The sequence below is a fragment of the Ammospiza nelsoni genome, chromosome 2, assembly GCF_027579445.1.
Source record: "Ammospiza nelsoni isolate bAmmNel1 chromosome 2, bAmmNel1.pri, whole genome shotgun sequence".
Classification (NCBI taxonomy): Eukaryota; Metazoa; Chordata; class Aves; order Passeriformes; family Passerellidae; genus Ammospiza; species Ammospiza nelsoni.
The window spans coordinates 114,241,307-114,268,690 of record NC_080634.1 but is presented as its reverse complement, the minus strand read 5'-3'; the positions used below and the strand labels follow the sequence as shown (position 1 = coordinate 114,268,690).

Sequence of the window (27,384 nt, the reverse complement as noted above, 5' to 3'; positions counted from 1 at the left end):
AGGCAGGCCATTGGAAGCTGTCCCTTATATCTCTGCCCTGACTCCTGGGTTTTCTGATCTCAGGAGGGGTGAGGGAACAGACACTTAGACTGGTGATTTTCATGCTTTTTAAGGAGAAGTAGCCTCAGTTGGGTCATCAGAAAGGTGGGAGGGTAGAAAGCATACTCAGAAAAAGCCATTTTCTTGAGCTCCCGGTTTCTGCTCCTTTTATCTGTCCCCATAATCAGGAAGCAGCTCATGCAACAGGTAGATCTCACTTTGAATAAAAAAGAGATTTTATTTTCTTTGTGTGTTTTTGATGAGCAGTGTTTGTAGAATTCTGAAAAATGGTCAGGAAACTCTTGATGGGCAACAAAATGCCTTTTTTCTACTGCTTCTGACTTGCAACATCATTAACCCTTCCTCACAGGCAGGGTTTGCCAAGTTTATACAGACATCAAAGAGGCTTAGAAAGATTTATCTGAAAAATATAAGATTTAAAAATTTGGTGGTAAAAGGTGAAATTCAGTGATCTAAAAGTTTCGCTCATTTCTCAAATAGCAAAAGTAGGTAAAATACCAGATTTCAGGGTGGGGACAAGATATTCAGGGAAAAAGATATCTGTAATTGGTTTCATGGGTGGAGGTAAATATGGCACAGCAGAGATGGCAAAAGCATGATCAGAAAAACTGCAGGCAGAGGTCTGGAGATGTAAATACAGCCTGCCACAGTTTTTGTTGTTGTCGAGCACATTAATTCTCACTGGGCTGGAATATTAGGATCAGTGGACCAGTTTCTAATTTCATGCAAACATCATGAACTTCAGAGGGATTGTCATGCATGACAGCAAGAAATTAATTAAATTCTGGCGTTCAAACTGAATATATTGTCTTCCAGAATGATTAGTGGCTTAATTTTTAATTTTGAGTTCATAAATAGGTATGTGTCATGAAATGCTGTAATGTGCATGTTGGGCATTTGACTGATTTCTTAATGAATGCAGTCACACTTCTCTGTCATTCTCCCTTCTAATGGCTTTGAACTTGGTGGCAAATTCCAGTCACATATGGCAGAAGTCAAAGTCTCCAGGAAGTTTAATCATTAGGACTTCCATGAATGTAGACAGCTGGGTGAAGGAGAATAGTAATAATCTGACTTCTGCTGAGGGCCACGATGTATCTTTTGGTAACCAGAGAATCCATGTGAACGTGGGGCTTTGAGGACAAATCTGTCCTTGAGTCCAGGACAGAGCCAGTGGCCAAGGCTGAGCCCATCATGTCAGGACCCAGGACATCCCTCTGGCTGTGCTGAGCAGCCAAGACCCCTGCCAGGGGGCTCAGAGACCCTGGCACAGAGCCCAAGGTGCCTGTGGTTTTGATTATGACCCATGGAGCAAGTTATCAACCTTAGATGAAGATCTACAAGCCATGAAAAATTAAGTAGAATAATAGTGAAGTTATCACGGGGTGGAAAAGTAGATTTTAGAGTTTCTGGTGTGGGGGTTCAGGGGGCAAGATGGAGGGAACTGGGCATGTCCAGCCTTTCTCCTTCTTCTTCTTGGCCTCCATCTTCTGCTGTGATGTTGGCACTTTCAGATTGGTTTAGAGTAGAAGCTCACTGCCTAACATAGGTGATAGGTATTGGGAAGTAATTGTAAATATTGTATACATAGTTTTTAGTATAAAGACATAACACTGCCCCAGGGCAGGCAGAGTGTACAGACCTCAGCAGGGCAGGAGAAAATTTTTTATAGATAAGGAACAATAAACAACCTTGAGACTGAGAAATGAAGAGCCCTGACTCCTTCTTTAAGTGCCAGGCTGGGAAAAGAGACTTTCTAACACATCTCGGGGTCACTCTGATAAGCGAGAGATCCCAACACATCAGAGATTGTGGTACCACCTCTGGGGTAGTGCACTGAAGAAGGAAGGTGGGAAAGAATTCCACAGCAGAAATGGTGGCCAGAGAGAGGAGTATGAATATGTGGGAGAAGCCCAGGAAGTTCCAAGGTCAGTGCAGAAGGAGGGGCAGGAGGTGCTCCAGGCACTGGAGTAGAGATTCCCCTGCAGACCCTGTCAAAGCAGCCTATGGAGGTTCATGGGGATGCAGAGATCCACCTGCAGCCCCTGGAGGAGCCCATGAGAGCCTGAAGAAAGCTGTGGCCCCGTGGGAAGCCCAGGCTGGAGCAGGTTTGCTGGCAGGACTCGTGGCCCTGCAAGGGACCCACTCTGGAGCAGCCTGTTCCTGAAGGATTTCACCACATGGAGCAGCTGGTGAAGAACTCATATTGGAGAAGTTCATGGAGGACTGTCTCCTGTGGGAGGGACTGCCCTCTGGAACAGGGGAAGTGTGGGAGAAGTTCTCTCTCTGAGGAAGAAGGGGCAGAGATGAGTAATGAACTGACCACAGCCCCATTCCCTGTCCCCATGCACTGCTGGGTCAGAGGAAACACAGAAAATCAGGAAGTTGAGCCCAGCAAAAAAGGGAGAGGTTGGGAGAAAGTGTTTTAAGATCTGGTTTTGTTCCTCGTTACCACACTGTGCTTTGGTTGGTAATAAATTGAGCTGATTTCCCCACAGTGAGTCTGTTCTACCCATGACAGTAACTGGTGAGTGATCTCTCCTGTCCTTACCTTCACCCACAAGCCTTTGGTTGTGTTTTCCCTGTCCAGGTGAGGAGGGGAGTGATAGAGCAGCCTTGGTGGGCACCAGTCCTCCAGCCAGGGTCAGCTCACCACGGCAAGAACATTTTTCTCCTTGCTCTTTTCTTGAGAGGCACAGAAATAAGGGAGAGAGCCCTGAAGGATGCAAAGCATTTAAGAACTTTTTCATCAGAGCAGATAGATCAAGACCAGGCTGGATTGGGCTCTGGGCAGCCTGGTCTAGTGTGAGGTGTCCCTGCCCATGGTGTGGGGGCTGGAATTTGGTGATATTTAATGTTTCTTCCACCCAATCCATTCTCTAATTCTGTGAAAGCAGGGAGAGTACTAAAATTCCCCGCTGTTCTTAGTGTAGCTGTGCTGGAGGAAATGAAGTTTTTGCGGTGAAAGGTCAATGCTGGGAAGTGACAGTGTTTAAGGAAAACAAGGACAAAAATAAGATTTGACTAGCAGGTCTTTAAAAAAGCAGATGATATGGATATGTTTAAAAAAAAATAAAATAGTGCTGAGACTTTGCTGTGTTAGGCTGAGGCAGCTGTTTATTTCCTAGATACTTCACTAAGCTGATCTTAATAAAATGTCAAATGCAGAAGTGGTGTTTTTCCTTGTTTCAGCAAATTCTGATTTCCCCAACCTCCCCTGACCCTGGGATACAACAAAACAGCTGCTGACCACCTTTTGCCTCTTGTCCTGTCCCTAAATTGCCTGGCTGTCCTACATGGGCAGGGATGCAGAAAACGAAATAATTCCTAGATTAAGGTTAACCTCTAATGATCTTAAAAGTCAAATATAGTTAGGTGAGGGATTGTCAAAACAGAGACTGGCAGGTTCTGTATCCAGCAGCTAAACTGGAAGGATCAGACAACAACAACAGGACCAGGGAAGTGGTCTCAAGGTGTGCCAGGAAGGCTCAGATTGGACATCAGGAGGAATTTCTTCATGGAAGGTGTTGTTAAGCATTGAAACTGCCTGGGGGAATGGTGGAGTTGCCATTCCTGGCAGTGTTCAAGGAGTGACTAGATGTGAGTTTTGGGGCTGTGGTTTAGTTGATGAGGTAAGGGTTGGTCAGAGATGGGACTCAGTGATCCTGAAGGGCTTTTCCAACCCTAATGATTCTATGGTGCCCAGCATGTGGGGCAGGATGCTGGTGCAAGAGTGATAAATCCTGTTTTCCATGCCCAGCAAAGCTGGAGAAACCATCTTGCTGCTGTGTAAGGAGGGATGTGTCCTTTGGAGTCTGTAAAACAGCAATGTCCTTAATGTTAGAGACAAACACCAGCCCCAGATTCTGCTCAAAGCCAAGAGGCTGTGGAAGTGGAGCCAAACCATTTGATTTGAGGATAGATAATACCTGACATTGCTGTTTCTCCTTGTGCCATCTGTGTGTGCTTTGTGCCCCTGTCTGAGAGGGGCCAGGCTGTGCAGAAAAAGGCTGCAAGTGCTGCTCTAATGACTGTCACAGATAAAATCATGTTGTAAGAGCTTCCAGGATCCTCAAGTCCAGCCTTTGAATGGTTTGACACTGGACACAGTCATCGGCAAAGATGCTTGCACATGGCTCTGCAGAGGAACTCAAGAAATATCTTGCAGGGGTGGAGGGAATTGTTCTTTTCTTGTTTGTTTGAATTGGCTTTTGAGATAGACCAGATGAAGAGAATGACTCTTGGAAGTGAAGAACTTGGTGTTTAATGTATGGCAGTGTTTTTTAGAGTGTGCCAGTGGAAAAGACAAACAAGCCCAGTGCTAGGGAGTCACTGGATGCCACAGCTGCCTCCCACATGGCAATGTGTGAACACTCCTGTGGTGTTCTGGCTGTGTGAGACAACTGCAGCTTTTTGGGGAGGGAAGAGCAAGGAGGGCTCCACTTGTTCCTTTTCAAACAGAAGTCTCTGCTTCCCAACAGCTGTTCTTAAAGTAATTTATTAGTGGAAGAAATGTTTCTTTCATCCTTACAGGAAAACACTGGGAGAATTTAGATTATTTATCATGAGCTCCAATACTATTCCTCTTGCTTTGCTTTCTGTGGTAGGCACAATACTGGCTGTGTTCAACCAGGCTTTTTTTTTTTGCCTCTCTTATGTGCCTCTGAAGTGGGTAGGTTACTAATGATGCAAATGGATGTTAATTGTGCAAAAACTAGACACTCTGAGCCTTGAAAGGCTGTACCTGATTGGCAGGAGAGAGGATAGAAAACAAGCTTTCACAATTAAATTGCTGTAGAGTTTTACAAATAGCAGCACACCGTAAGCAGGTGGTGAGTGAAAATTATTTGATTCCTCACAGCTAGCAGGGACTTTATTTTCAGACAGTGGGTTCACACCACCTTGGGATGCCTAGTTTGTCAAAAGTATTTGTTACCATCTACTGCTTGATCTGGTCATTTGCCATACTTGCAAAAGCTGAGCTTGAAAACCATCAGCAAGCTGTGGCTGTGGCAAAAAATCAGGGTCAAGCTTTTATTTTTTGGGTGAGACCTCGAGGCTGTGGCTTCCAGTACCCAACAGGTCAAACAGGCCAGTGCTGGATAATGTGGGGTTTGCAATAAGCTCAGTTTGGTGGCTTGGTAAATAGAGTTTGCTGGGTTAACTTTGTGCTGGCAGGATTTGTAGTGGATCAGGCTTGTCTAAGCTCCTGTGGCATTCTGCTGGTTCAGCCCTTGCCAGTCTTTCTGCACCTGGTATAAATATGGCACAGCCTCAGAGTTAAGGGCTAATTTGGTGGAATCAAGATTCTGCACCAATGCCCATTCCAGATCAAGTTTGTACTGCTACATAGCCTAAGGCTTTTTTTATCATTTTATACTTTCCCCCCACACTAACTGGTATATTTGATCACAGAAATGTGGCTTGATAAGGTGAGAAGTTATTAAACCTGCTCCAGCATGGGTTTTGAATGTGGAAATACCTGATTTCCATTTCCTTGCCTTAGTGTTGGCCAGACTGAAGGTGTGTGTGACCAGTCCTGCTCTTTGCAGGGTGAGGCTCCTGTTCAGGACAGCATCCCTAAAGATATCCTGACCACTGCTCACTGAGAGTGCAGGTGTCTGTATTCCTCCCAGCATTAGCTCCCAATTATGCGGTATTTGTTTGAAGAGAGGTGTGATATTAGTCTTTTCAACAAACAGTAATCTTCCTGGTGGGCTGTAAATTGTAAATAATGATTCCTTCCTATTTTGGGCAGGGATTTGCACCATCACCTGTTTATTGTGTGAAGACCTGCATGAGGCAGGCGTGGAGAGTGTAGTGTTTATTGGGTTGGGTTCCTCTTGATGAATGAGCCTGGACTATTTCAGGGCTTTTGCTTTGTCCTTCCTCAGAGCTTGTAAATCCACTCCATTTGACTCTTTTGTTGTTTGCTTTTTTTTCCTGTTTCAGGACAGTTATTCTGAGTGACGGCCCTTGCACACGCTTCTGAGTGGTTATCATGGGCTTCATTGCCTTCCTGAAGACCCAGTTCATAGTTCACCTCCTCATTGGGTTCGTCTTTGTTGTCAGTGGACTGATCATTAACTTCATCCAACTATGCACGCTGCTCCTCTGGCCCATCAACAAGCAGCTCTATCGCCGAGTAAACTGTCGCCTTGCCTATTCCCTATGGAGCCGTGAGTATGATGGGATGGGCTGGGATGGGATGGGTGAGGCTGGGGAGGGGCTTTTCTTGGTTTTGCTTTTGTTAACTGTCCTGGTTTAGGGCAAATTTGGGAGAAAACCTCCAAATGGGCTCCTTCAGAAAGCAAATCCACACAGCTCCTCACCCCAACCAGTTCGGGAAGGATTCCTCGGAGAGAAGTGGAAAGAACTTGTTTATTTAACAGGCACAGCACCCCCTGCACACAAAATGAACAGTACAGGATGACACCACTCTTTCACCACTCTGAAAAGGATGACAAATTCAGAAAGTCTCTCCTGGGGGTGGTCGCTCTGTTCTCAGTCCCTCCGGCGCTGGGGCAGCTGCTGCCCAGAGTAGGCCCCGCTGGGCCACAGGGTGCAAACTCTCGGTGTTCCCAGGGCCCAGCCCAGAGCAGATTTGAGTAGGTCCAAAAAAGGGAAAGGAAAAACAGTCCAGGAAGAAATTTGGACTGTTTAGCTAAACTAACTAATAAGCAGAATATAAAAGCAAAAAGCAAAGCAGGAGCAAGAGCAAAGCAAAAAGCAAAAGCAGCACCATGTACTGCCCTGTCTCTGTATCCCACCAGCCATGGGTGAGCAGGCTGATAGCAAAACCAAAACAAAACTTTCACTCTTCAGAGCCAGTCTTGAAGGCACAGAACATGATATCCAGCATAAACAGAACACATGAATGGGGATACAAGCATCATAATGTCACCCTAGGAACCAAAGGAAATACATATATGCATATCAATACAGGATGATCCCTAGCTGGCGAATAACGTGCTGTCACCATGATGTTTTCTGAGAAATCCTTCACCAGGATTTTTTCTCCTGGGAAACTGGGAAGCTTCAGCTTCTCCATGTTTTGCTGCTCTGGAATGTGGTCTGGAGATTGTTTATCCAAACATGTGAATTGTTTTTACTTAATGACCAATCACCATCAGCTGTGTCAGACTCTGAGGAGGCAGTCACAAGCTTTCATTATTCACTCTTGTTAAGCCTTCTGATGTATCCTTCTCTTTCTTTAGTATAGTTTTAGTATAGCACTTTTAATATAATATAATAAAATAATAAATCAGCCTTATGAGAACAAGGAGTCAAATTCTCATCTCTCACCTTGTCCTAGGGACAAAAACCACAAACGTGCAATGGCTCCATGATACAGAAGGCTGAACAAATGCATATTATATTATATTATATTATATTATATTATATTATATTATATTATATTATATTATATTATATTATATTATATTATATTATATTATATTATATTATATTATATTATATTATATTATATTATATTATATTATATTATATTATATCTATACAGAAGAAAAACCCGTGACCCTTTACAGACAGTCAAGACACAGCTTTGACCTAATTGGTCAATCAATCCAAAACAGCCATCACCAGTGTCCAATTAACAAATCCCTTTTGGGTAAACAATCTCCATAGCACATTCCACATGTGCCAAACAACAGATGCAGCAAGTAGAGATCAGAATTGTTTTTCTTCTTCTCTGAGCTTTCTCACTGCCTTCCCCAGGAAAAATTCTGGGGAAATTGTGCCTGCTGCTCTCTGTAAAGAGAACTGCAGCCACACATGCACATGTATCTGTTTGCACACAGAGATGAGAGAAATGGTAAGTTAGATGCAGATTCTTTCGAAGCAGTTCAAACAGGTTGGTTTTTTTTTTTTTCCCTGTAATACTGGGAAATCACACGGAAGTCAAGGGTCTAAAGTGTTTTGTCACTCTGTCATTCAAAAAAGTGGGAAGTAAAGCTCCTCTGCACCTCCAACCTTATCTGGACTGATAGGAGTTGTTACTTGTGTCCCAATGCCATCTTCATCCAGTGTCAGCACCTGTGCTGAGGGATCATTGTGAGGCTGGCTCAGGTACTGAGCATGTGAGCAGTATGGATCTTGTAGGAGCCCAGGTTTGTTGTGTGTGCTGCAGAGGGAGAGGTCTATCCTAAAATATCTCCTGCAGATGTGTCTGCAGCTGAACTGTGTGACAAACTTCAGAATCCACTTACACCCTTCAGTGCCCATCTCTGAGGCCAGGGTCTCCTCTTGTGAACATTTTTTCAGTGGTTCTTCTTCTGCCCATGGGTCAGCTCTGTACTGAGCACAGCTTCTTTGTTCTCCTCTGTCAGACCTTTGCAAAACTTCCTCCCTGTGGATGCCTTCTCCTCACAGAGCTGGATTTCTGAAAATGTTTAGAGTGTTGAGAAGGCTCCTTAGCCCAAATGTCACCTCCTGTTTCAGCAGTGAATCATCTAATTGGTTTCCATTCTCCATCCCTTCCCAGTGTGCATGGCCACTTACCTTAGTGCTCAGCTCAGCATCCAACTCCCACTTTGGGTAAATGAGTCACCAGAATGAGCACTGAAATTACAGTTCAGCAGTCCACTGACAGGCACCCACATTTTGTAAATCATCCATGTGAAGTATCACAAACAAAACCCCTCTGAGGTGTCTGGTTCAGTCTCTTTTTAAGCTTGTTGTCCCTGTCTTTATTGTGCTTTTTGTCCTGCCTACTGAGAAGTACAGGAGAGAGGAAATTAAATAGACTAGCAGGCAAATTGTTGGGAAAAAAGTATTTCACTAGAAGAGCTTACCAAAAACTTCAAAATTAGTTTGGTTGGATAAGAGTGGGGACATATAGGAGTTTTTTTCCATTTTCTTGTAAGAATTTCTTTCTGCTTTTAAAAATCTAGAATCTGATCTCATGCTGAAAACTATTGCTGCATTAATAGTTGGGCTTTTCTGAGGATATTAGCTGCTTGCTCCTGTAAGGCTTTAGGCTCAGCCCTTAGTTAGCATTTTGCATGAAAAAAAAATCACACTTTAGATGCTGCTTACATCCTCTAAACACTGGAAATAACTCACATCATTGTACAAAGAGGTTTGGAGAAACTGAGTAGATAATTGGTTGTACATAGGATAACCCCTGGTGTGTAGCCTGTTATAAATTAACATCTTGGGAAATTAAACAATGAAAATCAATGTAAATGTTATGTGGGATTGCAGAGAGCTGATGGCCTGTAATGGAAGAGCTGCAGAATATGCTCTTCAATTGTGATTTATAGCAATTTAGGTAAGCTGTGTAAATGCAGTAGCTCCAGTGTTGCCATTCATAATGAAATATATTTCAGTATGGAGAAGCCTTTTGGGAAGGAACCTGTAGGTTGGTGTTCTGCTCTTGATGCTACATTTTACTCATTTTCTCCAAGCTGTTTGTGGTCTTAGGCTGAGGGTCTGTAAGAGAAGCTGCTCTGCCCAGAGGATCAGTGCAGGGATGGATACCCAGGTGATACACAGGCTCTGTACTGAAAACCAGGCTCTGTTCTTACTGTATCTCCTCTCAAATACATAAAGCCCAGCTTCCAAAGGGGAGGAGGAGAGACTCTATCCAATGTTCCTGACAGACATTTGGGGAAGGAAGCCTCTCAGGCTCTGGCCCCAACATAAACCCATAAATTCATGCCAGGTAGTCTGTACTTGCAGCTCTCCCACGTCAGCTCCTTGCAGATGAATCACACCCTTGGAGAGTGCAGCGTGTTTGGGTTAGTCCTGTTGCAAAAATAACCTCTCAAATATTGGTACTTCCAGCTGAGGGACGTGCTGTGCCCCTTCTTTGCTTTGTTTCTGGGGGGCTTGTGATGCTGTAAATGCTTTGGTGTGTGGGACCCCCAGCTGCAAAGGGGTGGTTGGTGCCAGGTGTTGCTTATTCCCTGCAGGAATTGTCCCGGGCAGTGCAAGTGTTGCCATTCCTTCATTCAGAGGGATTTCTTGTGTAGCATTGATAGGATCAGTGCCACGCAAAGGAGCTGTAACCCACACACTGAAAAAAGGAAATGAGCCCACTCCTGGTTATAATTACATCATTTGTCAGCACACTTGTAAAGGACAATCTGTCTCCTCGTGTTAATCCTTTGGCTCATCAGCCCTTCTCTCTCAGTATGAACTCTGGCAAATCCTCCAATGTTTTAGGGAAAAAGGTTCTGCAGAAAGTCACATCCACACTGGCCTCTGCAGATTTATTTTTTTTCCCCTGATTTTGAAGAAGAAACACACCCAGGTGATTATAATTTTTATAAGAAAATGTAGCAGGTACTGGAGATGTTCCTCCTTGGTACACAGTCAGCACTGGAAAGGGAAAATTGCTCACAGTACCACGATGTGTTTGGTACCACTGCTCCATTCTCCTGGCCCCCTGCTTGGAAGGTGATCTGAGGACATTCTTGCTGTCCTCTTTCTCCTTTGCCTGCGTCAAGATAGCCAGAGAAAGGAAGGTGAGTGAACACAAAGCATGCAAAGATGGGAAGCAGTGATAGAAACCTGTACCTGGTGTGAAGGAACAAGACAATTCTGTCTTTCCTCTGCCATATTTCCAGTTGACTGGGGTTAAGCTCTCTTGGCCAGCAAGGTGCATAACTTTGTCATTCCTCCAAATGAGCAAGTGCTGAAAGTGATACAGGGGAATAACCTGGTGGGTGAGTGAGTGATCATGAGTGAAAAACACAGTGCTAGGTGAGCTCTCTATCCTCAGCAGACCAGGACTGGTTTTCCCTATTATTCATCCAAATCCTGTGTTTGCCTTCTCTCTGGAGTGGTGCAAGACTGGATCCCAAACTCCTGTTGAGTGGTATGGATAGATGACCTTGTCTGATCCCACTGATCAGAAACCCTTGTTTGGGAAGGTGCTGCCCTGTTTGGCAGAACCAGAAACTCCCAATGGGAAGCTGAAAAACCTCCTGGCAGAACCTGATAGAGGGGACAGAGGGGGAACCTGCAGGTGTAGTCATGTGGGAGGGGTTGGACTCTTTTTAACTGCTATATTTGTGCAATCACATTTTTATTTCAACCACATCTCATTGAAATAAAAAAAAAATACCAATGACTACAGTTTGCAGGGAAGCAAATCTTCCTACTGGGAGGATGAACTATTCTCATACTTTTTATAGTTGTCCCATGATGCAAGCAATGCCTTCCATCTGCCTCCATGTACTGAAATGAGGGAAATAAGCTAACCATAGCAACTACAGTCAGTGCATGCTGAATTTAAGTGGAAGGGGGTTTTATGATGAAAAGGGGGAGGTGGAAAATAAAAAAAGGGTAACAAATGTTCAGGGTGGAATAAGAGTTGCTGTGATACTTTAAAGTTGGAGTAAATGGAGGGAAAAGGACTCATTCTTTTGCAGTAAAAGAAAGACAAAATTTACCATTTCTGTCTTTACCCAGGTATTTTGATAAATTAGCTCAATTTTCTGCTGTTTTTAACTCTGTGTTGATGATCATAATGCAGAACAATTAGAGCCCTGTGTTTTAATATTAAAATCTATCACAGAAGATCTATGTCACTGCATCCCTTTAAAAGACCTTTATTGGTCTGTTTACCTCCATAAGGCTTGTTTCATGTGGAGTAAAAACATTAGGCTGCATCTATGCATAATTTCTATTCCACCTGGGAGGAACTGTGCTCATTTAGTGGAGCAATCAACAGCTCCACTGTCTGTTTTCAGGCATAAAAGTCTTTGGGCTTTTTTTTTTCCAGTGGTCATCAAATTTTGCAATTGTAATGCAATGCCCAGAGTTGTCACTGTTAAAAACTTGCTGAATTATCCATAATGCATATGTCTGGTGCCTTAAATACTGCTTAGGGATGGTATTATGGTGTGGTCTGTACCAAGCTTTTGTTTCATCTCTGCTGGGTGGCTTTGGAAGGTGATGGTGTTGGGAGTCAGGAGAGGCTGGGCAGTGAATGGGGCTGAGGAGGAAACTCTAAATGCTTTCTGTAAGGGATACCCCTAACTCCTCTCTCCACCTCCATCATGTTTGCTAGAGTTGGTCATGCTGCTGGAATGGTGGTCAGGCACAGAGTGCACCCTGTTCTCAGACGAGGCCACGGTGAAAACCTTTGGGAAGGAACATGTCATCATCATCCTGAACCACAACTTTGAGATCGACTTCCTGTGCGGCTGGACAATGACGGAGCGCTTTGGAGTGCTGGGGGTATGTGGGCCATGAGCTTCCCCTTCCTCTGCAGGGTGGCAGGTCTGCTTTGTCAGCACCCAGGACATCCCTCTGGCTGTGCTGAGCAGCCAAGACCCCTGCCAGGGGGCTCAGAGACCCTGGCACAGAGCCCAAAACACCTGTGGGTTTGATTATGACCCATGGAGCAAGTTACCAACCTTATATGAAGACCAGCAAGCCACAACAGTTTAGGTAAAATAATAGTGAAGTTATCACAGGGTGGAAAAGTAGATTGTAGAGTTTCTGGTATGGGGGTTCAGGAGGCAAGATGGAGGGAACTGGGCATGTCCAGCCTTTCTCCTTCTTCTTCTTGGCCTCCATCTTCTGCTGTGATGTTGGCACTTTTAGATTGGTTTAAAGTAGAAGCTCACTGTCTAACACAGGTGACAGGTATTGGGAAGTAATTGTAAACATTGTGTATGTAGTTTTTAGTATAAAGACATAACACTGCCCCAGGGGCAGGCAGAGTGCCTCTGACGGTCGTGCTGAGTGGACCTCAGCAGGGCAGGAGAAAATTTTTTATAGATAAGATAAAACAAACAACCTTGAGACTGAGAAATGAAGAGCTCTGACTCCTTCGAGCGCCAGGCTGGGAAAAGAGACTTTCCAACTTCTCTCAAGAGTCACTCTGACAAGCTAATGATCCTGACACTGCTTAAAACCCATCTATAAACAGTTTCTTTGCATTTAAGTTCCCAGATCCAACTCCATCATCTTAGCTTTAATGTGTTTGACCTCGTTGCACAAATCAGCAAATGACATTCTTGGATTATCACTTTTCTTTTCTCTCCAAGAGTTCCAAAGTTCTTGCGAAGAGAGAGCTGCTCTATGTGCCCCTAATCGGCTGGACGTGGTACTTCCTTGAGATTGTTTTCTGCAAAAGGAAATGGGAAGAGGACAGAGATACAGTCATTGAGGGATTGAAACGTTTGGCTGATTATCCTGAATATATGTGGGTAAGTGCTGAGTCCCTCCTCTGGTACTGGCTGCTGGAAGTGAAGCAGTGAAACAGTGACAGACTGGTGCCTGTGGCTTTGTGTGTCAGGAGAAGGTGACTTGCAAGAGCTGTCATGGAAAAGCCATGCTCTGTTTCAGGAGGTCTTTTGGGATATGCTGGTAGAAAAGTGCTGTGTGCCTGTTGGTAGGGGAAACCATTTGGGAAACAATTCAGAAGCTTAAGAATAATTTATAAATCAGGCTTGTGTGGTACTAATGATTCTGCCCAAACTTATTTTTGCCTATTTAAAAAAAAGCCTTACATTGGATTGCTACATCTGTATAACATTTTCTCAGGTAGACTGAAAAGACACATCAACAAAAAAAATGTTTTTTGGAGAAGTGAGTGAATTTCACTGCACAGGCCATAGATTTTGATGCAAAGTTCCTGTTAGTGTGTTCGTTGAACTGTGAAATTGCAGGTTTCCCAAAAAGTCTCTGTGAGAACATATGGCAAGCTTATGTTATGTTATCTGCTTCTGCAGTTACATTTTTTCCTTTTTATTTTGACATTATTTAAAATTTAAGGGTAAAACATCTCTGTTTCATTGTGTGCAATGCTGTTAAACTTCACTGCAGCAGCACAGTGCTGTAATCAGCCCATTAACCTTCTTAGAGCTTTGAATGCAAAGGTTTTGATAAATTCTCAGTTTTGCTTTTATAGCAGCACATGTAATGTACAATTATTTGGCCTATAAAACATTAAGAGGCCTTTTATGCATTTTAAGTGAATTTTCAGTATTATCCAGTACAGCTTGTTAAAATGAATAGTGAAACATTAAGACCTAACTAGAACATTGTGAATGCATTGTAATTTTCTATCATTATAAAGACAGAAAAAAGTAAGAATCTGGAGAATGTATTTTAAGCTACTTAATTGCTTGAATATATAGATATGAATAATATTGAATGTATCTTTCTGATGAATGTGGAGAAGAAAAGAAAAAACAGAATAAACCCTACCAATTAGAAAATCTCAAGACTGAACTTGAGCTTCAAATCTATACATTTTAATGATTCTACAACTGAGAACCAAGGACGAGTCTCTAGGGAAAACAACTAGAAAATATAAGTGCAAAATGTAGTTAGCATTGATTATTTAAGTCAAGACTTCCTGCTTGGTAATTGAAATCATGATTAAAATTGACTTGAGTGGATCAATTTCCTAATTTCTGTGCATTCTAAATGCCACAATTAGGGCTGTCTTTTTGTCACCTTAAATTTGGTGCAAGTGTTGTTACCTGTAAAGGTAATGGTAAATGAGCTGGGAGTTGGTGCTTATGCCTCATACTTGGTGAAGAGATGACACAACAGAAGTGTGTGCACATGCATGTTTATCTTGGACAGATTTTCAGTATACTGCTGGATTTCTTTTGATATCTCAAGGTATCCTTAGGGATTTTTTTGCTTTTGTCTTGCACAGTTTCTGCTGTACTGTGAAGGAACTCGTTTCACAGAGACCAAGCACCGCATCAGTATGGAAGTAGCTGAATCCAAGGGGTTGCCTAAACTGAAATACCACCTGTTGCCCAGAACCAAAGGTTTCACCACTGCTGTCCAGTGTCTCAGGGGAACAGGTACTGCCAAGTTTTGCAGCACTTGTAATGTGTTATTTAGCACCAGCATAGTCTGCTCTGTTGTTCGTTAAAATTAGTGAGCTGGCAGTAATGAGGATCCAGCATGTCAGCTGGTAATTTGTAAATTGCCACAGAACTGTCAGATAACCAGTCTTAAGAAATACTAAAAACCTTTTAATGTTGCTTAGTTCATCAAGTCATCTGGTGTTTTACAGAGCTGGGAGTGTCAGGGGGCTGGTGCAGATAAATGTGATGTGTCAACACAGAACTCTGACACATCATTAATGCAAGGCTTGCACAAGGCTCTGTGCTGTTTCAAGCAAGGATGCCAGAAGGTGCTTGCTAGAATTGCTGCTGTAACAGCTCTGTTTTATCTTTTTTTCCCAACAGTTTCAGCAGTGTATGATGTAACACTAAATTTCAGAGGAAACAAGAACCCGTCTTTATTAGGAATTCTTTATGGAAAGAAATATGAAGCAGATATGTGTGTAAGGTGAGCATTTACTGATGGAGGTGAACCCTAAGATGCATAATTTAGCATGTTGAAGTGTATTCAGATTTTACAGGGTAATTTCCTTTCCTGTATCCACTTCTTGTCCTTCAGCGGTCCCTTGCAGTAAACAGTCTAAAGCTCCTTTACATACCAGTTTCTCTCCCTCACTCACAAGGTTGGATCAGCAGATTAAAAAGGTAAAAATGCTGAAATTCAGACATCCTGTGAATGAGGTGGGACATTGCTCACATTCCTCACTGTTCCTTTGCCTCAAAGAGTAGCTGTTAACACCTAACCCCATGCAGCACACACACATTTGCATGCACACACACCTCTTCTCTTTCGTGCTTTCTCCTTGCTGCCTTCTGCTTCAAAGGCTTCCTTGTGATCATAAAAACTACCAGTCCTGTTGAATGTCTTCTCTTCCCTTTTATGTTTGTACCTGAGACATGACCTGGTTATTCTTTCCACAGTTCTTTAGACAGTTTGCTTCTGCTTCTCTGTGGGATTCACCCACCCTTTGGAAAACATTGCTGTACTCTGGTGATGAGGCTGATGCTTGGTTTTGAAAAGTTTAAAAAAAGGGAAAAAGGCTTTTTATTTTTTCTCCTTTCCCCTCTGGCTTTGGGTGTTGCTGCAGCATCCACAACGTTTTATTCTCCCAGCTGAAAAGATGACTGTGGAGCTGTCCGTGGAGAGGTGGAGTTGCTCATTTGCAAGGGGTTTCATTTTCACTATTTACACTTGCCAAGCATATTCCTGATGAGGAAAGTGAGCAGACAATTTGCCAGCCAGCAAAACAGCTGGTCAGGCAACTCCACCTGTAATTCCACACTGATGGCAAGTGCATGTAGGATATCTAGCTGGATCTGAGGTGCACATGCATGGATGCACATCTGTATAATTATTAATTATACACTGAACTGTGGCAGCCTTCAGTTAAATATCCTTTTTTGCTAATGGAGGTGCAATTTTCTTTCATTTCTTGGAGGGGTAATGGGAGAAAAGAGAAATGTAGTTTTTAATAGAGTTAGAAGATATTTGGGTTTGTAAAAGTCTGCTGCCAGGTAAAATTACTAATTGTACTCTACAAATGGCTGTGCTTAGATAATTAGGTTAAAAATATGTTTGTGGATGGAATGAATATTCTCAAAGTGCTTTTCTACACTTTTTTCCTGTTTTGGGGAAGAAGCTATGAGAGTAAGGAGACTTTTTACAGACGTTTTGCTGAAAATGGAGCATGTCCTTGTTGTGCCAACAGACTTAGTGTAGCTCAGAGAAGGGAAGCACATAAGCTCTTGTTCTTGGTACGTGCAGACGTAGTTACCTGAGCCCAGGTAAGCAGCTTAGCTCTGCAGGGGATCCAGTCTTTATCCCGACTGCCTCCAGAGGAAATAATCAGGAAATCACCAAATGTGGTTGCTGTGAGTCCCCTCTAGTGGTGACAGCAACACCACGGCGACTTCACCAGAAAGCTTCCAGCAAATGACTTTTCACTGAGCTTTTATTGAGCATTATTTATATGAATTGAGCAGCTTCTCTTGTTAAGGCTCATGTAAGTAAATCTGCCAGATCTGGTGTTCAGTTTGCTTATGGGATGCAGAAATCATTAGAAATGTGTTAGAACAAATTCACAGGATCGCAGAGGGGCTTGGCTTGGAAGGGTCTAGAAAACAGAAGAAACAGGGGAATGGTTGGCTCTTCACCACTACAGAGAGGCTCTGACAAGGCACTGTTCTCAGTGAGGTCAGGTCAGGGCTGGCAGAATTGTCACACACCCTCAGAACTGTGTGCCTCAGTCTGTGGGGCTGCAGAGACAAAGAGGGACAAGTGCAGTCACTGCAAGTGTTTGCCTTAGAGATGGTAAAAAGTGAACGTTCAGTTGCCTCTCCCATTGCTTCCAAAATTTGGTTTTCACTACCAAAATGCAACCAACAATTACCCTTGTGTTTTCCACTTGCTTGTCTTTTCCCAGCTCTGAGTGCCTCAGTCTGAGCTCACTGGAAATCAGCCAGGGGTGGATCTGGTGAAGGAGGAACAGTGTTTGAATGGGAAATTATGACTTTACTGATGTGCTCTGACACCGACAGGAGCTTGTACAGTTTCTTTTGTCTAAAATAGCACCCAATTCCCAACCTAAAACCTCAGATTTTAAGTCCCAGCTCTCTGTGTTTAAGACCTCTGCCATCAGTGTCATTATTGGCAAAGATTTCTGCCCTTTAGTGAATGGAAGATCTTCCCTAGGAGAGGCATAAAACCAAATACCTGAATTTTCCCTTAATTCTTTTTTTTCTTCTTTCCATTTTTAATCTTTCTACTAAACTAGGAGATTTCCTCTGGAAGATATCCCTCAAGATGAAAAGGAAGCTGCAAACTGGCTTCATAAGCTTTACCAGGAAAAGGTAAATAGCTTTACATTCTTTTCTGCCTTGTGGGATTGCACAGGGGAGTGTATTAAGGCAGTGAGTAATACACACTCCTGCACTGCATGGAGAGGATATTTTGTATAACTAGGCAGCCGTCCCTCAAAGTGCTGGAAGGAGCAGGACCAAGGAGCCCCTTGGCAGCAGAGGGCTGGGTGGTGAGGTCTCAAATTGCCAGGAAGCACAATAGAATTCAGAGATATGCCTGAGCTGTGAAAGACTAATAGCAATCCAGTGTCTTTTTACATTTTTCAGCACTTGGATCTCTGTCATGCATTTCTAAAAGCTCCATTTTCCCTGTGGGTGTTTTTAGGCACTTGAGAAGAGTGATAACTGTCGGTCAGGGACAGCAGGTCCCAGCTTTCAGCTGCAATTGTTCTTTGCTTTCATTTTTCCTCCACTGTCACTTTCCTTCTGCCTCCTGCTAATACTTCTGCAGTGGTGTGTGACATGGCACAGACAGTCCCTGGGAGCTGCTGCCAGGGACTGATAAAACACGTGCCCAGCATGCCTTCAGATGGCTCAGAGCTCTTCCTTGTGTCACTTCTTTTTCTAACCTTAAATGGTTAGAAAAATCCATTTTTCTCTTCCACTTTAACACTTCTCAACCAGATTTAACACTTCTGTGGGGAGTAGGAGAGAGCTGTAATTGTTGTCCAGCCCTAAGTGGTGGATTATTGAACTGGAAAAGTGTATCTTGATTTGCTGATCTTTGTGGGAAGACAGCAGAGCACAGAAAGTTTAAGTATCCTGGGCTTTCCCCAGCTATGATGACCTGTGCTGCAGCATTGCCAGGCTTATGCTCAGTCTCTAGGTAGGCAGCAAATTGTTCTGAGTTTCATTTTATTTATTTCAACTAATTTGTTTGAGTATCTGAACTCTGATTCAGTTAAGGAGAGAGGTTATCTTACAAAGAGCAGTAGCTCAACATCTTTTGTCCCCCACCTCCCCTTAGCAGGTCTGTAGAACCAGAGTCCTTGAGGTTGAGAAAGGCTTCTAAGAACAGAGTCCAACTGTCAACCCAACACCATGTTCACCACTAAACCATGTCCTCAAGGGCCAAATCCATAAAATCCATAGGGTTTTTTTGAACACTTCTAGGGATGATGACTCCACCAGTTCCCTGGACAGTCTTACTGCTTTACAACCTTTTCCATGAAAGTTTTTTTTTCCTAATGTCCAATCTAACCCTCCCCTGGTGCAATGTGGCACCATTTCCTCTCATCCCTCCTGATGCTGGCTGTGCCTCTGTTCAACTTTGTTGTGAGGTGTTGACAGGGAGGTATTGCTTATGGACATAGAATTATACATATTGATCTTAGTGTTAGCAATACTTTGTAACTGGAATCCTCTCATTCCATTTATTGCAGTGATTTTGTAACTGGAATCCTCTTCCTGCACAGAGGATGTGTCCTCCAAAGGCTGGTTTTGGCAAGGAATGCCTTGCACTTCTCAGCCTTTTGTAAGGGAAAATAAAATATAAAAAAAAGAAATAAATAAAAACAAGAAATAGCTGAACTTGAGCCATCCTTGGTAATGGCATGGAAACCTTAAAGAGCAGTTTTACAGACTTGAGGGAAGGTGGTGGGCACCTTGTTCCTTTGAGTGATGTGTTCCAGGATTTTTGCACCTCTGCAGCTCAGCTTGGGCTGCAGGAGCTCTGTTGCAGGGCTGGGATTGGGGCTGGTGCTGTCTCTGCTCTCAGGTCATTCCTTGTCCTCCCCTCCTGGCTCTCCATACAGAATTTTTCTGCTTTGCTGAATCATGCTGACCTTTCTGGAAGTAAAAACAGGAAGGAAAAGCACCCAGCTAAGAGGGTTGGTAATGTCTGAACTGGTCTCTGGCCTGAAGCTGCCCTAAATTCTTAAGCAATTAACAGGCAAGATGAAGGTATTTGGTAGTGCAGAGGATGACAAGGTTTCAGTTTTTGATGGTGCCAAAATTGCCTTCAAAAGGCTTAAAGGTCACTTGGATGGTCAACAGAAATGCCCAAATAAGTGACAGCAGATGGAATTGGATGCTGTGCACTCTGGATGAGTTTGTAGCACAGATGCTGTCCTGGATGTTGTCCTGGAGCTGGCTAATCTTGGGCTGCTTGGTGCAAACATTAAGAACTCATTTTCTTTTCTCTTTCCCCCAGGATGCTTTGCAAGAGATGTATAATCAGGAAGGTATATTTCCTGGCAAGCAGTTTAAACCTCCTAGGAGACCATGGACTCTCCTAAACTTTCTTTTTTGGGCCACAGTTCTCCTCTCTCCTCTCTTCACATTTGGCTTTGGAGTTTTTGCAAGTGGATCACCTCTTCTTATCCTTGCATTCCTGGGACTTGTAGGAGCAGGTAATAAAAGCAGAGAAGATGCTAAGCCCACTGTGACACAGAACAGGATCCTTTACCTCCAATAAGTTCTGTTTATTAATTAATGAGAATGGGGCTTGCAGGAAAATATTTGGAGCTCACTCATTAGTCTTTCTGTTGTACAGCATTTTTATTGTTTTAAAAAGCTTTAATCTGGCCAAATTTGCCTGCATATATTAAGCAAAAACTGTAGTGGTAGTAAGTGAGTCGTGTAGCCCATTATTATGGTGCCTGAAGAAAAAAATATTTCACTGGACAACTTGTCTGTGAATTTAAAAAAAAAAAAAAAAAAACCCGCAAAAAACAAAACCACCAGCACAAACAAAAAATACATAAATACCACCAAATTTCCATCCCCCAGCCCCACAACAAAAGAACCCTAGCAATAAAAGAAGGGGAAGAGGGAGGGGATGTGCTTCAATGTTCATGCTACATGTCCTGTTAACCAAGAGAAGCAGTAATTATATTTTTAAATCTGAATTGTCCCTCTCTTTGAGTGTCATTTGACCTGTGATCCTGTGCAGCCTCATACAGCACAGTGTGGTCACTGCTGACCTGGGGATTGGGTTCTGCTCGTGTGCTTACATGTAACTTCCTGGGTGCTTGGACTGCTTTTAATGTGCCTCTCATTTCTCTGTTATATTTTAAAGCTTCCTTTGGAGTTCGTAGACTGATAGGAGTAACTGAAATAGAAAAAGGCTCCAGCTATGGCAACCAGGAATTCAAGAAAAAGGAATAACTGACGGCTGCAGATCAGCACATATAACCAGACTATGGTATCCGATTAACTTCAGTTAAAAAACAACAACAAACACTTAGAAACTATCTTTTTCTTAATAACTGATGACTAATATTAATGAATAAAACTTGAGCCAAGAATGAAGAAGTTGGAGGCATCGACTGAAGAGAATGCACCAACCTTCTGCCTGTTCAAGGATTACTGTAGTCAAGCTGTGGGAGAAAATCTGGGGTGGGGTGGAAGAAGAAACTGATTTTTCTTGCTTTGTTGGGGGACTTGGGGTGGGGGAGAAAAGAGGGCATTGGCCATGGCCACGTGTATTTTCAGATGACTGAAAACTGGTTTCTGTCAAGAGCACTACACTCACTTTTACAACAGGAGCCATTGAATGTTTCCTCTTGCTAAAGCCAATGTAACATTATTGATTTCCAACTTCTCTTACTAATGAGCCAGGAAAAAACACCCTCCTTAAATGAATTGACAGGTTAGAGTCTTGGGTTAGAGTCTTTTTGGCTGTGTTGTCATGGCTACAGATGAAATCCTGTTTGTATGTTACACTGACACTTTTTATTTTCAGGCAACATCTTAAGACTTCTGTAACGCAGGAGAAGGGATAGTGGAGTTTGGAAGCTGTGTGTTATCCATCAGCACATCCCATAGAACAGATCCAATAGGATAACACTCTCATCCTGTCTCCTGCTAACTGCTCAAGGCTGTTTAATTTCTAAATATTACTTCAGTCTTGAGTGCTGTTTGCCCCATTCCACATCAAACATGTTCCATAATTTTGAATCTGTTTGGGCTCGTTTGGTTTTTTTTTTTTTGAATTAGTGGTATTGGCCGTGGGATTTAGAGTTGTGTAAAGAAAAGATTTTTTTTCAATTTTTCTTTTATTTCTGTTTGCATCTCTCATTACCAAAGTCCAGTTCAGCCAACCTCTCTCAGTAAACTGGGAGGCAGCACTAGAAATCAGCACAATAGTTTTCAAAATGTCTTCTTTTGTAAAAAATGTGAAAAGGAAAGGTCTGTAGCAGTCAAATTTTGAATGCTGGTATCTCTTGAACTTCTAATGAGAGTTTCAGCATGGATTGAGATGGGGCCAGGACTTTACCCTGTGTGTGTCAGGATAGGGTGTGCTGCTCTTCTGACTTGATCATGCTTTAGATGTTTATGTGAAGTTTTTTGCAAGGTGAGCTGTGCTGTTAAAGCATTAGAAAGAGTATAAGGTCTCTTCAGGGATTTTAATTATCTTTAGTTTTGCTTGTTGACATTTTGCTCTTTTTCACTGAAAATTAGAGCTCAGAATCATGTCTGTACCTGTCTCCCTTTTTTCCTTCCTTCCTTTCCTTTTTTTACAAACGCACATTTGGAGGTTTCTGTAGGTTGCTGCTGTATGCATAGCTGGGGAATTATTTGCAAACAGATGGTAACTATACCTGTATGTTCAAGTCTGAAGGTCACAATCTGCATTTGGCTGCTCACAGAAGTGGGTGAAATGAGTTGCAGATCTACAGCTGAGGGCAGAAGCTAACCCTCAGGGTCTGTATCTTTAACCCAGCTGCCACTAGAATATTTATCTCACTTTTGTAAAGAGCAGATTTTATCAAAGCACTGGTTGTTGTTTTCATCTGTGCTCCAGTAACTAAGATAAGAGAGTAATAATTTACCTTCTTTCCAAATTTGCTCTTAACTGTTGGAATGTAACCTCTTCTCCCACAGGTTTTTCTGTTTTCAAACACTGGAAGAGCAATTTTGTAACTTAGAAAAATATTTTACTTGGGGTCATTAATCACTTGTTCTGTCATGCACTTGATTTTTATTTGTGGTCTTTTCAACAAGAGCATTTGAAGGCTGACCTGAGTTCTGTCTGTCTCCTGTTAGATTCCACCTTGCTGAATCCTTGTACCCAGACCCCCAACGTTAGTGTGTCATTGTCCCCTCAATAAATCTTCCCTAAGAGAGGGGCTGCAAATCTGTTGCAAATGTTAGTGGGATTTGAAATATGCTTTGGGAACTGAGGAGAGCAGAGCCTAGCCATAACTCTGTTTTCCTTGCTGGATGTTTTTGTAATTTGTCTTCAAGTACAGTCAGACATCCAAATGCTGATAAAGTTAACTCTGGCTTTTCCCTGTTTTTAACCAGAGGACTGAGAACAGTGGGGGGTTCTTTTTTTTTTTCTTCTTTTTTTTTTTTTTAACTAATTCAGTAATGGGTATAGTTCTTGCTTCCTAGAAAGATGTTACAAATGCTGTATACTTGCTTCCTGAAGATGATATTGAGTATATATAAATTGTACTGGCTTAGCAGAAGAGGCTTGCTAAGCAGGCTGACCATTGACTATGTTTTATACTTACATTTTGAGCAGTATATTAATGGGCATGACAAGAATTTCACAAAATAAATCCCTTCTTAATGCTGAGAAGAAGGGAGCTGCTTAGAGGAGAAAGGAATTAATAGCCTTTCTCTTTACAGGATCCTTTTCTCCTCTTAGTGCATGTAACTCCCTATTCAGGATCATGGGATTAGTGCATGTACATCAAGGGGAGAATAATCAACATTTCATATTTTCTTATCATAACTTATTGGTCATGCTTTCTTTTTGAAAATATAATAAATACATCATCAGATACTTAAATTTTGCTCTTCTAAACAGACATATCAGTAACACTTGAAAAACTGAAACTACAGCAGTGCACAAAACAGTACAAAACCAACACGAATCTCTTCATTTTGAATTTTCTCTCTCAAATAGGGGTTTTTATACTCGCGCGCGCACACGTACACAGAGTATGTATCAATTAAAATGACTGGAAATAGCTGAAGTTAATGTCACTAATGAAGATTAGCAGGTGGATTGGATTGGAAAAGTGAGCATAGATTTTATATCTTATTTTCTTCTGGTTTAATAGAGCATAGCTTGTATATTTGACTACCAAGCCCTTTAAGAGCAATAATAAACAAAAATATATCATGTTTTTTGTCTTTTGCTTTTCAACCATGCTAGGTTTAATAAACTTACAGCTGTGGGAGTGTTTTTTCTCTCCACCTTTCAGAATTTTCATTTATTGCTTCTTTGTTTGGAGTAAATAGAGTTTTGCAGTATGGACTTGCAAGCTGACTGCCATGGAGTTCAGCATTGACTCCGAAGAGGAATGGTTCTCAGACTAACATGGACAGATGATAGATGTGTGCTCTTGGCCTTGGCAGCACTTGTCATTGTCACCAACAGCAATGGTGCTGCTCTCCAAGTGGGATTTGCAGTTCCAAAGGAGCATCACGTTGACCTACAGCTGAGAACCTGGTGAGAGAGCTTGGGGACTGCTGGCCACGTGGCATCTCTGAGTTAGGAAGGCACAAAGAGCTGATGCTGAAGAAGGATGTGGTATCCAGAGGCCTTGGCTTGGTAGGATTACAGTTCTCTCTTGCTCATTGTGGGCTGAATGTGCTCTTGACTTTGCATCACTGAGCAAAATATCTGTCTCTGGCACAAAGAGCATGGGCAATGTTCCTTTGTTCTGCTTTAACTTATCTTGAAGGGCTGTACACTTAATTGCTGACCAATGAATCTGACTGCTGCCTGTGTCCTAATTGCCTGGTATTCACAGGAAAAGTGGGTGTGACTGCTCACTTCCACGTGGTACCTCTTGTCTCCATCACTGATGTCTGTATATTTGCTCACCTGTATGCTCTGCAGATGGTTTGGTTACAACCTCTTGGCAGGAACTCGGAGCTCTCCAGTTCAGCCAGTCCTACAGCAGCTGTCTCACATGGCTGGGGTTTTCTCTTCCTGAATTTTGGCACTGGTTGACAGCTCCAGGTCTGAAGTGAGAGGGTGGTGTTTGTGTAACATGATAATGCAGCTTGGCTGCTTCAAAGCAAAACTTTTAGCAGGGAAGAGAAGAGGCCTCCCTCACACAGGCGTCTCTGGTGAAAGGGAGCTGGGACAAGGTTTTTACTAAGAGCTGGAATAATGAGAAAGCAAGGGAGTCACTGCCCATGGGATATTTGCTGAAAGTACTGCTTCTGTCTTGGGACTACCCCAAAACCTGGTTTTGCATCATGTACCTTTTGAAGAAATGTGGGATTGGAGACAATTAATAATGCTGACTTGATGCTACACAGAATGTTTCAGATTGAAGACACAATCTGATGTATTTTGGCATCTTGGAGAAGTATTTGCTAAGAATCTAAAGCCAGACTGGGGCAGACTTCACCCAAGTGTTTCATGCAGATGCTGGAGGCCAACACAGATCAAATTGAGGAATCCATTCCTTGATCTCCTTTGAAGATGGGAAACAGCAGGATAGCTCACAGCATCTCCTGGATGCCATGTGCTTCTGTCCCTGGTGTGAAGGTTCTGATTCCCAGCAGATGATTGCTCCAAGTTCTGCTGTGTGCCTGCACAAAGAAGCTCGTCCCTGTGATGGGAATGCTGAATTTGTACTCCCACCCAGTGTGTCACAGCCACTTGTTCCCATATTCCTGAACCTTCTGATCATAACAGGCAGCTCCAGGGCTGCTGGTGCTGAGTGAAGGTGGGATTTGAAGCAGGTGACAGCCCTGCTGGGAGCTGTGAGGGAGGAGGAACACAGCTGGGAGGAGCAGGACACTGACAGGTCCGGCCAAATTCTTGTTCTGAGAAAACTGAGTGATCACCAGGAGCTTTGCAAAGCAGAGACAACTATGTGAGAGGCAAGCTTTGACTAATGTGGATGTGAGACCTCTGTGTAACAACTTACAGAATAACCCTTGCCATGTTCACGTGATTTGGGGCAGAATTCCTCCTGAGGGCTTGTTTCAGATGGGGACTCTCATTCTGCCCTGTTTATCTTTAAGGCTGGTTTATCTGACTGTCTCTGCAGCAAGATGCTTGCAGGCTGTTGGTTGTGTGTTATTTACCTGCTGTGGTTTGGAGTGAGAACATTCTAGAAATCAGCGTTACAGGGTCTGTGCCACGTGTGTTAGCCACCAGGAAAAGTCATGAAAATATTTCATACTTCAGAATTGGGAAGACATGGGATTGGCATCTAAGACAAATGTGTTTCTCTGATCCTTAGCCTCTCTAGGCTTTTAGAAAGCTGCCTGTGTTTCTTAAAATGTTATACCTGTAGTTACCTGCCACTGTTCAGTTTCTGAAACTGTAAAGAAAGATTATTTGTGCACTTTCACTGTTGAGAGCACTTGAGTGCAGATAGTCTATTTCTATAAACCACTAGCAGAAGCAGCATTTTATCTTTTTAGGAGAAAAGTGAATTTTAAAATTAGACACTTCAGCAGCAATCAGAATATAATAGTACTTTTAAAATTTAAATTAGAAGTATTCCTCAATGTGGGAGATACCACTACCAATTTTCAGTCTTACACAACTTTTTTCATTTTGGCCAGCATGCATTCTTAAGGAAAACATGCCAAGTTACAAATTACTAAAATACAATTTACGAAGGAAGGAAGAGTAGGTAGCAGAGCCTAATCAGGAATTAACTTTCACACCCCAAGGCATGAGCAGGTTCTGTGTACCTCCTTTATTCCGTGCATGTGCATCTGTGCAGAGAGCCGAGCTGTGTCCCCTCGTGTCCCTTTGCTTCAGCTGTGTCCGAGCTGTCCCTTGTGACATCTGAATGCTGAACTCGCCTGAACGGCGCCTCGCTCACTCCTCAGATCACCAGCAAGTACTGTAGCTTTAATCCAAACCTTCTCTCCGAGGAAAATCACCCTCCTGGAGCTGATTGATGTGTTGCAAACCTGTCATTTCCTGGAGGGAAGTGTAAGTCACCAGATGATCATTATTAGCCAAATCTAACGAGTAATAAAACTGTATACAGGGTATGCATTTACTGTGCATGTGTATATATTTTTGTACATTTTTACAGTTGTTTCCTACACTTGATTTTATGATGTTCAGAAGAAGTGTGTCTGAATCTGGTGAAAAACAAGAAGCTATTAAAACCCAACCCTGTCACCTACTGTAGTTTTTACAGAGAACTGTGCCCAAACAAACACGCAGATTTACAGTGCTATGCAAATTTTACTTTGTAAGTTGTCTCATAAATTTTGCTTAAGTAGTTTATGCTGTTTTTACTGGGCTTTCAGAAAAAAGATGAACGCAAAAGCCTCGTCTTGTAAAATAAAATAGCTTTGGCTGTGTGAAAGTACTGTATATTAGAATCTCATTCATGCTTTCAGTTGTTTATTTAACTGTATGTGATTTTGTACATACTGTGATGGAATAGAGGGGGGTTAACTGTGCTTGAACGAAGTGGTGACTGCCCAGCATCTGGCTTTTTTCCAAGTGTGTATTGATCAGCCCATAATGTCACTGAGAGATCTGCATCCTTTTCCTACTTACCACTCTGGTTTTTGTAACTAAACATGTAATAAGGGCTATTTTCTTTTTGCTTTGGTTGGTTTAATTTCCATTTATGCTTTTTGGTCTCAGTCCTGCAAACTGACCCATGTGAGTGCCACATGTCTGCAGCAATTACCTGGATGGATCATTTGTGGGGATGGG

General features: G+C 42.6%; 1 protein-coding gene across 2 annotated transcripts in view; it reads left to right on the top strand.

Moving 5' to 3' along the window:
• AGPAT3 (1-acylglycerol-3-phosphate O-acyltransferase 3) overlaps positions 1–27,041 on the top strand; it is a 96,732-nt gene extending 69,691 nt beyond the window's left edge. For both annotated transcript variants that reach the window (XM_059493289.1, XM_059493288.1), the window contains 8 exons: positions 6,013–6,239; positions 12,101–12,270; positions 13,086–13,247; positions 14,711–14,864; positions 15,255–15,357; positions 17,684–17,759; positions 19,921–20,119; positions 20,788–27,041. In XM_059493289.1, the coding sequence (XP_059349272.1) occupies positions 6,062–6,239; positions 12,101–12,270; positions 13,086–13,247; positions 14,711–14,864; positions 15,255–15,357; positions 17,684–17,759; positions 19,921–20,119; positions 20,788–20,876 (1,131 nt within the window). In that variant the 5' untranslated portion in view covers positions 6,013–6,061 and the 3' untranslated portion in view covers positions 20,877–27,041. The remainder of the gene's footprint in view (positions 1–6,012; positions 6,240–12,100; positions 12,271–13,085; positions 13,248–14,710; positions 14,865–15,254; positions 15,358–17,683; positions 17,760–19,920; positions 20,120–20,787) is intronic.
• Positions 27,042–27,384: the final 343 nt, after the last annotated feature.